The sequence below is a fragment of the Papilio polytes genome, unplaced genomic scaffold (assembly GCF_000836215.1).
Source record: "Papilio polytes unplaced genomic scaffold, Ppol_1.0 DF824069.1, whole genome shotgun sequence".
In the NCBI taxonomy this organism is placed as follows: Eukaryota; Metazoa; Arthropoda; class Insecta; order Lepidoptera; family Papilionidae; genus Papilio; species Papilio polytes.
Window position 1 is genome coordinate 957,586 of NW_013525135.1, and position 13,616 is coordinate 971,201.

General features: G+C 33.9%; 1 protein-coding gene across 1 annotated transcript in view; it reads left to right on the top strand.

The window, feature by feature from the left end:
* Positions 1–13,616, top strand: part of LOC106100140 — a 158,247-nt gene that overhangs the window by 111,045 nt on the left and 33,586 nt on the right. Inside the window, exon 5 of the mRNA XM_013278883.1 lies at positions 10,748–10,881. Within this exon, the coding sequence (XP_013134337.1) occupies positions 10,748–10,881 (134 nt within the window). The remainder of the gene's footprint in view (positions 1–10,747; positions 10,882–13,616) is intronic.

Here is a 13,616-nt window from a genome sequence, read left to right on the forward strand (position 1 = left end):
CAATGAAAGCCGACCTCGCTAATTGTATTCCACGCTACAACTAAGTTACGTCATCCGCCGGGTCACATATGCCCTGCTATTTTTGACTTTAATACCGTACGTAAGAGGATTTTCTTAATATAAAACAATTAATATGCATTTTCGAGGATCTTCTGAAATTAACGTATCATATTAAAGCATTCATATGTTTTTTAATATTCAAATCTCTTCTCTTACTGTCTATATCTTTCACTTTTAGAATACCTATACACCTATTTTCTTTCCTTCATTTTTAATTTAGATAACATCGTCACCACTTACTTGACATGCTGTCGGTTTTAGTTATATCAGTGCCCTGGGCAAGATTCAGTCGCCCAGGGACGTTGTTTCACTTCACCCCATCTTCGATATTGATTCGTCTTACGCAATAATTCACTGGTATTTATAACTTGAATCTTCCAATTATTTCGTATGACCTTTAGATATATACAAACATACTAAAGAATTCCAAAGCTAATATAATCTTGAAATGTTAAGCAAACTAAGGCTTCCAGAATGTTTGCACACTGGCCTAATTTCATGGCTTGCCGTTTTTCAATTTACGAGCATCTGCCTCTGGACGAAATAATATTTGCCATGTGCCCTGAGGCGGGTAATGGCTCCTCGTGATTGCAGTAAGGTGAGTTACAGCTGACTTGTTAGACGAAAGGAATATGAAAAATTTTTTTTTTCTTACCTATGCGTTGTTTAAAAAATCCTTGAAAAACTTTTAAGACTTAAAAGCGATTTTTATTTAGTTTTAACGTTAAATTTTTATCTGTTTCTGTATACTTTTTTCCAAATCATACATTTTAGAATGAAACCCCAGGGTGTAGACTAAAGTTTATTTAAAAGTAGAATCTAAAAATGTATTATTAAAATATATTCCCACTGAAATGAATGTGATGATTCTTTTTTCAAAATAGCGTAAAAAATACCTTTGTATCTTACATCCCGCATTTAAATTGCACGGCAGGCCTTAACAAGAACCGAGAGCGGAGTCGAATTTGAATTACAAAGTCAAGCGACACCTTTTCACGGCGTCACCTGTGATTTCATTTCGCTGGAGACCATCGCTGTTGCGGGAAATACTAAATATGAGGTCTCCGGTTTCAAAGTGGTAACGACATATGCTTTGTGCTGGATTTAATAATGCACCTTTTACTGTGTTAATGTAAACGCGAATATTATTTTCTTCTTTCAATGCTATATTTTAAATCTTTAGCTAGTAGCTTCGACTCCGTCTCCGTGGAATTATAAACAACAGTAGGTAGTCTATGTGTTTTTTTAGACTATCCTGTACATCTATACAAAATTTACAGAGATCCATTCAGCAGTTTAGGCTACAAACTTTAACAAACATCCATCCATCCATCTCAACTTTCGTTATTGTAATATTCGTGTGATTTTATATTATGTTGACATATTTACGAAACCTAATACATAACTTGTTTTCTTGTATCTTAGTAAATGTTAATTTCAAACATGTTTTCTAACAAGAAAAATCGCCAATGTTTGTTTGCTGCATACAAACCATTAAAATGCTAAGGTGTTCACGTAACGTTGACACATTTTCTAAAGATACAAATTAAGAAAGCAGTAAATACGTAAAGTTTACCCAAACGTTGTACTAAATAACAGTTTCGTAGCGCGCGGCCGCAATTTACGATAAATGCTGCGCCACCGGGATCATTTTAAACGAAATGAATGTTGTAGGTGCCCTCGAAACTAACTTTACGACGGACTAACTTTTTATTGTGCTTAAACTTAAGTTAAAGCTATTAAATTGTGACAGACCATATTCCTGTTTATGAGACGTATTCTATTATTGTTATCACTTCTATATTGAGTTTTTATTTATATGAACTATATGAATATTTTTATTTTCAAATATTATGTCACACTTATTATTTCAGAAAAAAAAAACTAAATTTTTTACTTCGAAAATTAGTTAACCGCTCCATTCCTTTAAATATGAACATTGTGACAACCTTAAGATTAGATAGAAGAAAAAAAATTGTTGATTGAAAACATATATCATTTCGTTGAATGGCACTTGTAACGGTTGAACGGCGAAGGCGCTATAAAACTGAGCTCGCGATATCGATTATCGCAATCGCTTGAGCGAAACGATCGCTGCAATCGACTCCATAAATCACTCGAGTAGAATCGAATATGCTCCGCGGCAAATGATCGCCCGATGATTCGCTTACGGAATATATCGCACATAAAACGACGGATACAAATTCGATCTTTAAAAAAATATCTGTATCTTCACAATCTAGTTACTTGATCTCTAATTATGTTGTTTATTTATCTAAAAAAATCCCTTACGCCATTAAATCATTAATTTTTTCACCTTGCTTTGCACACAAAATTGTCCAACTTCTCCGATAATAATTAATACAGGTTTTAGCGCTTCTAGGGATCTGGTCAAGATTTCAACAGCGTCCCCTCTTATAGCCTCATCAGGGGAGAGCCTCATGTAAGACTGTGTCTTTCCGTCCACCGCCCTTTTGTTTTTCCAGAGATTCTCCTCATAATTGGGCATACTCACTAAACCTCTCTGTTCCCTCTTGTCCATTGGCCTTTGCTTTCCGTCCAGCGCCCTGGGCGATTGCTTAACCACGCCCTACTCTAACGCCCCTGATCACAATCCGTAATTAATATTTTAACGATTGAATGTAGAAATTAGTTTTAACCAGTTATTAAACCGGCTTTAAATTATAAAGTCAACGTCTCTTCTCAGCACCTGCGCTCAGTATTATTCTATGGCCGCTCTGAAATACTAAATACGAGGATTGCGGTGCGGTTCCTTGCTGTGCTTTGTGAGTTCGCGGAACATTTAATAATGCACCCGACTGAAATGCACGTAATTGAAAACACGGCTTTTGATGGAAATTTCGTTTACTTTTCACTGTCATTTAATAATCTAGTATACTGGATAACTATTTTGTGGTTTACTTTGGAAACGCTTCTAATAGAAACACTAAGGGTGAGTTGCATCAAATCGCTGGTTATCGTAAAAGTTATAATAGGGTTACAAGTGCAAAAACATATTCTCACAGAGGTTTTATGTGTTTTTCGTTTTTACAATGGAAACATTTAAACCCGAAAGTCACTAAAGTGTCAAGTTGGTGTCAAGAATGATATTTACGTAAATTAAAATGTTTGGAAATTCATGTATCGCCGATTACATTTATGTATCATACGCATGGTATTTTATAGTGACATAAACTTTTTGCCCACGAAGATGGAGAAAATGGCACTCTTGAGAAAATAAACTAGTTTGGGCCATTATTGAAACTGTATTTACTTTACTACTCAAATATGTAGCGCCAAATTTTCCATATTATAAATTGTCCTCTCAATGCATATTATAAATTGTCCTTTTATGGAGGACATTTTTTTAAATAAGAGAAAAGGGACAAGCACTGTTGCTATGGCCTTAGACACTCGAAATTTGTCCAAACTGAATGTGGACAAATTTCGAGTTCCATCTTGGAAATCCATTATTTCCGAGCACTCAAGACTTTATTCTTCTGGATTACGTATAGGATAATAGTAGAGATTTTCTTTTTCCATAACTTTTTCCATTATTTGTACTTTTGAAGATAAGAGCTTGTGACAGTTGACACTACCGAACTGACACTAACCGTAACGCTAACTATAACCGCCCAAAATCGGGCGGTTATGATTAGTGTCAAATATGACGTCATTTTGACCAGCGTAAAACTGGTGTAGCGAATATCATGAACATCCGCAGACGTAACCATCGGGAATGTGCTGGTTAAGGTTTATAGTTAGTTAATGTAACTCACCCTTAGTAAATTTTAAGGTTATTCCAAATTAATATTTATATATATAATATTTATATATATAATATATAATATTACGGTAATCCGTTACAGATAATTTTAACTTTAACGGTAACCGGCGATATGGTGCAACTCACCCTAAGTTAATTAAACTACATGTTCAGTATGTTATACTTAGGACCTGTCCCGCCATTGGCTGATAGCGGTTCAGATAGCTTAAAAATTACGTCACTGTCAGATAAGGTAACAAAATCGGATATTTCCATCACATATTTAACACGTTCTATTGTTATCAGATAATTTGCAAGAATTTAGTAATACTCTTAATTTTATATAACTTATATGTTGTAAATTATCAAAATTGAAAGAAGACAGCAGTAGCTGTTGAGTAAGAAGTAATAAGAAATCATCAAATTCATGACATTCGGATTTAAATAAAATCAGTGTCAAACGCAAATTGTTTTCAATACGAAAAAAAAAATCTATCCGCACAATCCATCCGACCTATAAAAAGATGGATGGATTGCGTGAAAGGTGACATGATCAAGAAGGGACCGATGACTGAGATAATGGATGATAGAGTTATTTGGAGGACGAAAACCTGGTGTGCCGACCCAACGGGAGTAGGCAGGGGAGATGATGATAAAAAAATCTATAATCTTATAAATTCATGTCATTGTAGTGACATCTTTTTTGTGACAAAATCATCTTATCCTATGATTTGATTCAGTTTAATATTGGAATCCAGAAAACTGATAGAACTTGTTGTTTAGTACTAAACGTGTTCGTTAAAGCAATTTCTCCTCGAATGCAATAGACGCCAACTTGAAAATTCAATTATTTGCACCGTTGCGACCGTTCAGTGTCACTACACTACGATCGATCTCTCTTACTCTCTACACTTTTATAAAACTGTTTCATTCTATCGTTCTAAATTCATCAATTTAGTTTTTTGAAGTCTCTACATAATGATTTATTGCTTTGATTTTTATTAACTAAGGTCCATCGAACGCTTGGTGGTACAGGGAAAGGTGGAGGGAACCAGACCTAGGGGAAGATCGCCTATGAGATGGACTGACCAGATTAGAACGGTTACGTACATTTGCATCAATGTACAGGGCGGAGTGGCGGAGGCTTGTGATGCTGGCCACTGATAAGTGATAACCACGACGAGTCTGTAAAGACTGTAGTGATGAAGAAGAAGATAATGTATGTATCAACGAAAAATATTTTACAAAATCTTTCCACGAAAATCCTGAGAAAGGATGTTGATCCGCAAGCAAAATCTAGTACCATACATTCATCCTTGAGACCTCTTATCCGTCCGAATTTGTTTGGGAAGCCTCTCATGTACAATATTTGCATATTTTTACGTTTCGTCTACTTTCCGTTTGTTTTACAACATTTCCTTTGAGAACACACGAAAGGAACTCGAACTTTCTTAGATTTTATAGCTCTATTTGGATTTGGGTTTACTGGGCAATAGCCTTTATTTTTATTCAATAGGGCTGTCAAAAGTTCTAAAGCCTGAATCGAAATCACTACAGAGCTTGTCTGAGAGCAAGTATAGTCATGACACTTTATCTCTGACAAACTTGACATCACTACACGTAATTTGTAATTTTAAAAGTACAAACAGTTTCACCAAATACTATGTGTAACAAATATATCGCCCGGTAAGAGAGTCGTTGCTACAGATTGGTAAAACCTATATGTACATAGAAAATTATATTAAATTTATAGAAAATTACTATAATAATAGTACAGAAAATGATGTTTCAACAATATGTTAGTTTCGATCCTATATCAGATAGTGTTAGAGCAGGCGCCTTTGACTAAACTGTCGCAAAACTATTGTGGGATTGTCGATTGTCAATTGTTTCGCAGCCAATTCAACTGTTTATTTCCACAACTAAAAATCGAGTAGTGTGCGCACCTCTATATAAGCTTATAGGAATCAAAGCGAGACTAAACAGTAATGCGTTGGTTTAGTTTCATATGTGCACGCTCTCTTTAGAGTGTTATGATATTTTTTTAAGAGTTTTATGCTAGTAAATTAATGAGATCTCTCTCATGTATTTATTTAACTAACTAGTTCAGCTACAATATGGAATAAATATCAACATATTGTTAATTTCATAACATGCGTTTCCCGCAGCCTGTTTCGATTCGTGCACTGTTTATTGTTCTGTCATGTTCCGTGGCCTCGGGCGAGTGATATAATGCAAACATGATTTCATATCATTTCGTAATATCCTTTATACGTATTTATACACTTACAATTGATAAAAAAAGGAATAAAAAATACGTATTTCCTTTGGTAGAAGAGTAAACGTATTATGCGAGTGTCGGTGCTTACAGCTATCTTTGTGAAGTTAAGAATTGTCCTATGACACTTAGGGCTTGTCCCACAACTCTTGAAAATTGTCAGATAACAATCCTGTAACACGGTACAAAATGTAGAATGGAAGTATCGGATTTTGGTACTCTATCAGATAGCGACGTCACTTTCAAGCTATCTGAGCCTCTGCCAGCCTAAGCCAGTGGTGGGACAGGCCCTAAAGATCGAATATCGTACAACAAGCTGTCGCCATTAGAGCTATAATTGAGCTGTTATTAATAATGTCATTGCAAATTTTTAACTGTGGTAGAGCTCGCTTTAACATCTTCGCACGAATAGGTCGGCTCGCCCGGTGTTATACCACGACCATACAGAAGACAGGCGTGAAATGGAATCAATTTCGTGTTTCGATTGATGAGTGTCGTGTCGGACGCCTAATTTTAGTCCCTTTCCCTTTCCACCCTTTTCTTGATAAGAAAGGATGGGAGGTAAGAGTGGATTTGACGGTGGAGGAGACGCATAGAAAGGGGAAATGTCCACTTTATGTGCGTCTCCACCTCCGTCAATTAAGGGTACTCAACGCATCTGTAATTGCGGATGTTTGTGGGCAGCGGTCGCTTTCCATTTCGGTGGATTCAGGTAGCCGCGTGCTCGAATGCCACCTTATATTAAAAAAAATCGACCTTATCGAAATATTTTTTTTTACTAATATGTCCTCTAAGTTGGAATGCCAACTTAGCTTTGTGCTTGTGCTAGGATATGGTTCGATGAGGCTATGGGCGTTAACAATATGACCGTCAATTGACAACAATCTTCAACTGTACCTAATTATCGCTGACTTGTTACTTTTATAAAATAAACAGTCTCTCCAACTGTCTCATTATCTGCGTTGAATTTTTTCTTGCTCTTCCAAATTTGCATAAACGTTGTCAACGAACCGTCAAAGTCAATATTCTCAGCTGTAAGCAGTGTAACGAGCGCCTCGCCTGTTTGCCGGCTCTCAGTAAATATTGCTTCGTCTCGATGCGTATGAAAATCTGAAATAACAGATGGAATAATATTTAATGTTTATAGTCTGTCGAATTTGTTTTCTGTTAATCTTCGATATTGTTATTTGTAATCTTAGATACTTTTATTAGCTTTAGATATTCTTCAGTATTGTTTTTTTAGTCAATAACGAACAGTTATAATGCGCCAGGTTACAAATTTCACAAAATTATTTCACAACTATTGTGTGATTGTCGATTGTTTCACAACCCATTCAACAGTTTAGTTGTTTAGTTACAACTAAAATTCAAAGAGCGACTAAACAGTCGCGCGATAGTTTAGTCCAAGGTCTGCGCGCGCTCTTAATTTCTTCTAACTTCATATGGTTGTTCAGTTTTCTGACCCTGTACCAATATAAGTAAAAAGTCGTGTTTTGTTTTTCACTTCAATAAATCTTGTAATTCATGAAGCATGATTCCCTTACTCCTTTATATTCTGCGCTAAGTTTCACCTCGACCGAGCCCGGTTGGGAACTTAGCGATGCCGGATTTGAATTACAAAGTCGACCCCTGCCTTTTTACGGCGCCACCTGTGATTTCATATTACTATTCCATAGCCACTGAGAGAAATACTAAATATGAGGTTTATGCCGCAAATGGATATTACTTTCAGCGTTTAAAAGACGAGGGATGAATTTAATTTTAATGTTATTGAAATGTAAAATAGTAATCTTGAATTTCAAATGTAACCAGTCACAGATATTAAAGAAGTATATAGACTAGGCATAGTAAACAAACTTTTTTACCGGTACTTTGACAGAGTTGTCAAGTTTATTACGCCTCTATTGACATGTAACATCAATTATTGACTAATGTTTTGAAGATGTACCAATAGATAGCGTTAGTGATAATTATGTGAAATACGTTTTAAGTGAAGTGTTAACTTCGCATCCTTATATATTTCAAATCTCTTTGTAACCAGTATAAGAGTCAGATGGCTGAATACTGAAACTTCATTTATATATGTAACAATGTCTAAAATGATAAGACCACATCTAAACTTCATATTACAAATTACATCTATCATATTGTAAGCGGCGCTTACAAAGTGAAGTATTAAAGATTCGTTTCAATATTTGGTTGACAGAGTGGAAGAAATTAGCATTTTGAAAAAACATTCAATAATTGCTTCTCCCCGAATATGTTGCTTCTTGTAAAATCATAATTATTTCCTGGATAAGTTCTTCAATAATTTGTATGAACAAAATAAATATTTTATACTGGTTTACGTTCTAATAAATAATACCGAATAAGCGGAATGTTGAGGGGAATGTTTCGCTACACATCCATCTTAAGTCCTCTTATCCGGCCAAATTTGTTCCGAAAGGCTCTCATATGGAAATTCTCGAGGACTTGCGTTCCTTGCTCACAATAGCGCATATTTCAGTACAGTTTTAATTTTTTTTTGTAAAAATAATAAAAAAAATCTATTTTTGTGATTAATGTGAATTTATCTGTTGAATTTCACTGTCAATGATTATAGTTTCAGGCCCCAATTCAAGTTAAAATTTTCAAGTACTGTTTGATTTGAAGATTGTGGTTTACCAATAATTGATAATAGATGGCGCTGACAAGATTTTTAAAGTTATTTTCATTTAAAAGCAAAAACATCTTTAGATTAAATAGTTACATGTTTTATAAGATAGTTAATTGTAAAATTATAATTATTCATTTACAAAAATATTGTTGATGAATATTTAAAATCGTACTGGCCGCCAAGAAAGCATTAGACACAAATTGAATTTTAAAAAAAACAAGGATTTAGGTGCGAATCAGAGTGCAAGATGTGAAGCAAGCAATGTACCGTTTTTATTTTAACAAATGTAATTTTGCCAATTAATGTGAATAGTGTGTGTTTATCAGCAAATAATGAATATTTAATCAATAGTACTAGTTTACATTTATGTATGCTCCAAACGATCCGGATTTAAGAAGCAGCAATATTTCAAATAGCACCATCATACAGGAGTAACATACAAATTATCTCAAAAGGTAACAATTTCCAATCAATTAGATTTGGATTTTATCAAAATAACGCAATAAGAGTCAGGAGCATAGTAACAATTTTGCGCGCCATAATCTTGGCGTCCCGGGCAGTCGCTAGGCGTCGCAGGCGCGGCGGGGTTAAGAAGGAGGCGAGGGCGGCGGAGTACGGGCGACGCATCACGCGTGCGTGACGTCATCCGAGCGTCCGCGCCGTTTTGTGAATATATCGATTCAAAAACTAATAATTAAAACGTGAGTGATTTTATTTTATGAAAATAATAATAAGTGCAGTTTTATTTTTATTTTATTGAATCTTTAAGATTTTACTCAGTTTATATTATTTTTCCATTTCTTGTATATAAAATTTTGATTTTATACAGAATTTTATACAGTCAACCAAATTAACTAGCCAAGCAATGTTTTGCAATTGCAACAAGCAATTTGAACAAACGGTGGGCGGATTCACGTCCAGTAGTAAAGAACAATCAACTATATTCTTGTTGGGCGTAAATTTCACAAACTTAACCCATTTTATTTTAAACTAAGTTTTTCCCGCGACTCCGTCCGCGTAGAAATAAAAAAAACAAAAGTGGGTAACCTAAGTGTTTTTCCAGATTATCCTCTACATCTATACCAAAATTTCATCGAGATCCGTTGAGCCGTTAAGGCTACAAACTCTAACAAACCTCCATCCATCTTAACTTTCGCATTTATAATATTAGTATGATGTATGTTGGACATATCCACGTTAATTGTTTGTTGTTGAAGTTATTTCATAATTGCCTTCACCTCAAGGCTTCGTTCTTTGAATCCCTTGAAGGATTATAACAAATCTTTGCACACGCTCCGAGCAAGCAAAGCTAATACTTTGACCTTTTCACCGAGCACGTTTGTTTACACATGTAGTTTATACTTAATCCTTAAGTTCTCAACGCAAACAGTTAAGTTAAATGTGTACAGAAGTTATGCGGGTTAAGTTATTTGTTCTATTATATTATGAATGTTTTCAATGCAGCACTCGTAAGGAACCGCTAAGGGTAGAACAAAAGCTATTATTGAATGTGATTATTCATTACTAGATGTTGCTCGCGACTTCGCCCGCGTGTATTTAAAAATAAAATTACTAATAAATACTATTCAAAATATTACTCCCAGATAAAGTACCTTTCTATCGATGAAAGAATTTTTGAAATCGGCTCTGTGGTTTTAGAGTTATTTTAATACAAAAATCCAAACATACAAATCTTTCCTCTTTATAATGTTACGTATAGATATAGATCATTTTGCAAATGTATTATGTGTTTAAATTATTCATTTGTTTTTATCGATTTTTACACCGTTTTAGGTTAAGGTTTTGACTATTACATATTAGATTTAATTAGTGATTCGTCTCAAAATATTCTTCAATGAATAAACTAACGCATTTGTATTCCATTATGAGCACCCTGTTGTTCTAACATCGAAACAACATATTCCATTCTTAATTGCTTTATAGTATTAGTAATCAATTTAAAGTTTTCTTTTTCATGTCTTTGCAGAATTACCGCCAGATAAACCAACAATAAAAGCTGAGAAGGGCTGGTATGCGTCAGGTGATTCCCTTCGTGCCCAGTGCTCGTCACCGCCAGCAGATCCCCCAGCTAATCTCACTTGGCTGCTAAACGGAAAAGATGTAAGTTCATGACTATGATCTTTATAGAAAAAACGCAATAGATTTTATGACGAAGAGAGAAAAATATAGTTAAACCATGATTAGTTATTTTCACAATTAATTACACTTTGTAATAATCAAAAAAGTAACAAAAACAACAATGTAGCAGTATTTAATCCTCTATATATTATTCCTAAAGTAAACTTTAATTTATTTTACGAACTCACGTATTTCCAAACGCATAAAAAGCATGTTAAAGACTAATCGTAAAATACAACAAACTAGTTACTTTCTACTTTACTTAGGACTTAAAGTAAATAGATCACATTTAATCTAAGTTTTAACACTATAGGCTCAAAAAGAAAGGCAAACAAACTTAATAAGAAACCAATAGAAATAAAAAACAATACATTTACACAAGTCGTTCTAAACGACAGAAAATATCGACAATAAATATCAACAATCACAAGGCAAATCCTAAAGTAGGTAAATTCATTTCCATTAAGCAAAACGGACTCGATTTGTGATTGTAATTGGTTTTTCCTTGCTTCCTACTTGTTTAGCGCCGCAGCGTTTTAACAAATTGTACATTAAAATCCGCAGCAAGCAAATTTATTCAAAGCTTAAAAGCATTAGCATGTTCAATTATTTACTTGATCTTCTTTTAAATAGATAAATTGTAATCAATGTAAATTTATTTGGATAAGATTTGTTTAAGGTTCTTACAATTATTTGCATCTATACAGTTATTAACAAGTTATTGTTATTAATTTTTCATCTTGTAAAATTTTACTGTACTCTGTATTCAAGAGGAATGTTTACAAGAAACTAAAATTACATTCTAAGCTTGATAAGGTCCTAGATTTTTCCGCGAGTCTGTAAACAAAACTTCTTGACTATGTTTGACATCGGTGCCAAATTTTATCCTTTCATCCATTTCGAGTTACATTGAGTCAAACATACATCCATCCAAACTTTGCGTAGATAAATTTAATATTGAACATGCTTTTTTAACTATCTTTTCCTCCCTTTGATAACAAAATATCAAACGTCATCGGTAATACAAGCAACAAAGAAAGGTGCAGAAATTCACGTATAAGTTTCTACCTTGAACAATGTTCTATTCGTGTTTGAGCAAATTCAATAGCGAAAATATTGAGAGTTTCGCTAACGGCCACCGATATAACACCGTATTGTGTTACTTTATTGATATCAATTTTACAATCGTATTGGAATGTCCGACAACATTTCATGCTACATTTACGACTTTCGTCTCTCCTATCATTCCATTCTTAGTGCATTTCCTTTACTTGATACATTATTATTGTACTCATTTCATTGTCGTTTAAATGGCATACAATTTTATAGATTTCAATGTGTTTAATGAATTCCAAAAATAACGTTTAAATCCGTCCATCATCTATACTATTATAATAAAACGTAAACACACACTTCTTTGTTGCCTAAGATGTCAGCAATCACAGCATATTTTTGAATAACTCTTTTTTAATAAAAAGCTCTACACTTACGTCACGCTTTAGGCTATATATTTACGCCATTAAACTTAGGGGGTAAATATCTTGGATAAAACCCTAATGTGGGAAAGAGACCACAAGTTGCTGCGAACATTAAGGAAGCAAGGTTGCCATGGTTTGTCATCGTCATGTCATTTTGACATTTGCCATTGATAATTTGACAAATGTAAAAAATAAAACGAAATTTTTATAATTTTGTCCGGATTAAGTCACATGGGAACAGCAGGAAATTAACACAATAATAATTTCCCAGCTGTTGTCCTCGATATTGTTCTAACTTCTGTCACCTCGGTTGGTTATTAAGGAACAGATATTATACAACTCACAATTCTGATGTTCTCCAAAAGAAATGTAACAAAGAGTGACATGATTTAGTCATGTTTTATATAACCGTGGCACATACTTTGTTATTGTTTGGTTCTATGCTCGGTTTTTTTTGAGTGTACAATACTACTGCGAATCTTCGCCCCTATTTGTATTCGGTGCGCGGATTTTATTCCACCATTACGTGTGCCAGTGTTCTCATCTACCTTCATAGAATTACATTCGATGTCTGCGTCTTCATGAAAATCATTATCTTGTTTACATCTTCATATACTACGGTCTGATAGGAATTGATTTTTACTACGCAACTTCATGTAGGTTCTTTACTTTGTATTATGAGATCTGCTTTTTATTGTCTGTTCTTTAGGTTTTATTACTTGTTTGATAAAATTTTGAAATTCACAGATTTTGTGTATTTCCCTGTACGATTTTCAGTTTTGATAATACTTACCATACAAATGATAGGAGTAATTTAATATTAATGAAGATTCAGATACAAAAAGTTAGATTTATTCGATCAAAAATACAGTAACTTGATGAAATAATAATTTTAATAGGAACAATAGAGAAAAACAGAATAAACCTTTCAAAAGTTATCCTTTAACAGATTAAAATGAAATAGCTCGAGGATATTGAGAAGGTTTTAATTAAATTATCTTACCCGTTATTTCGCATTAAACCTCTTCTGTAAATTGATGAAAACGTTTTCTTATTTGAGATTTTCCAAGAGACATTATAAGGTGGTTAATACACTTTAGTACAGAAAATTTGAAGTCGAATTAGTTTCTACTAAATCTGTTAAAGATTATTTTGGGATTTTCATTTAAATCACAACAAAACTAAAGCAAAAATAAAAGAAAAATATAAATAAAGTATCGAATAATCGACGCCTATAAA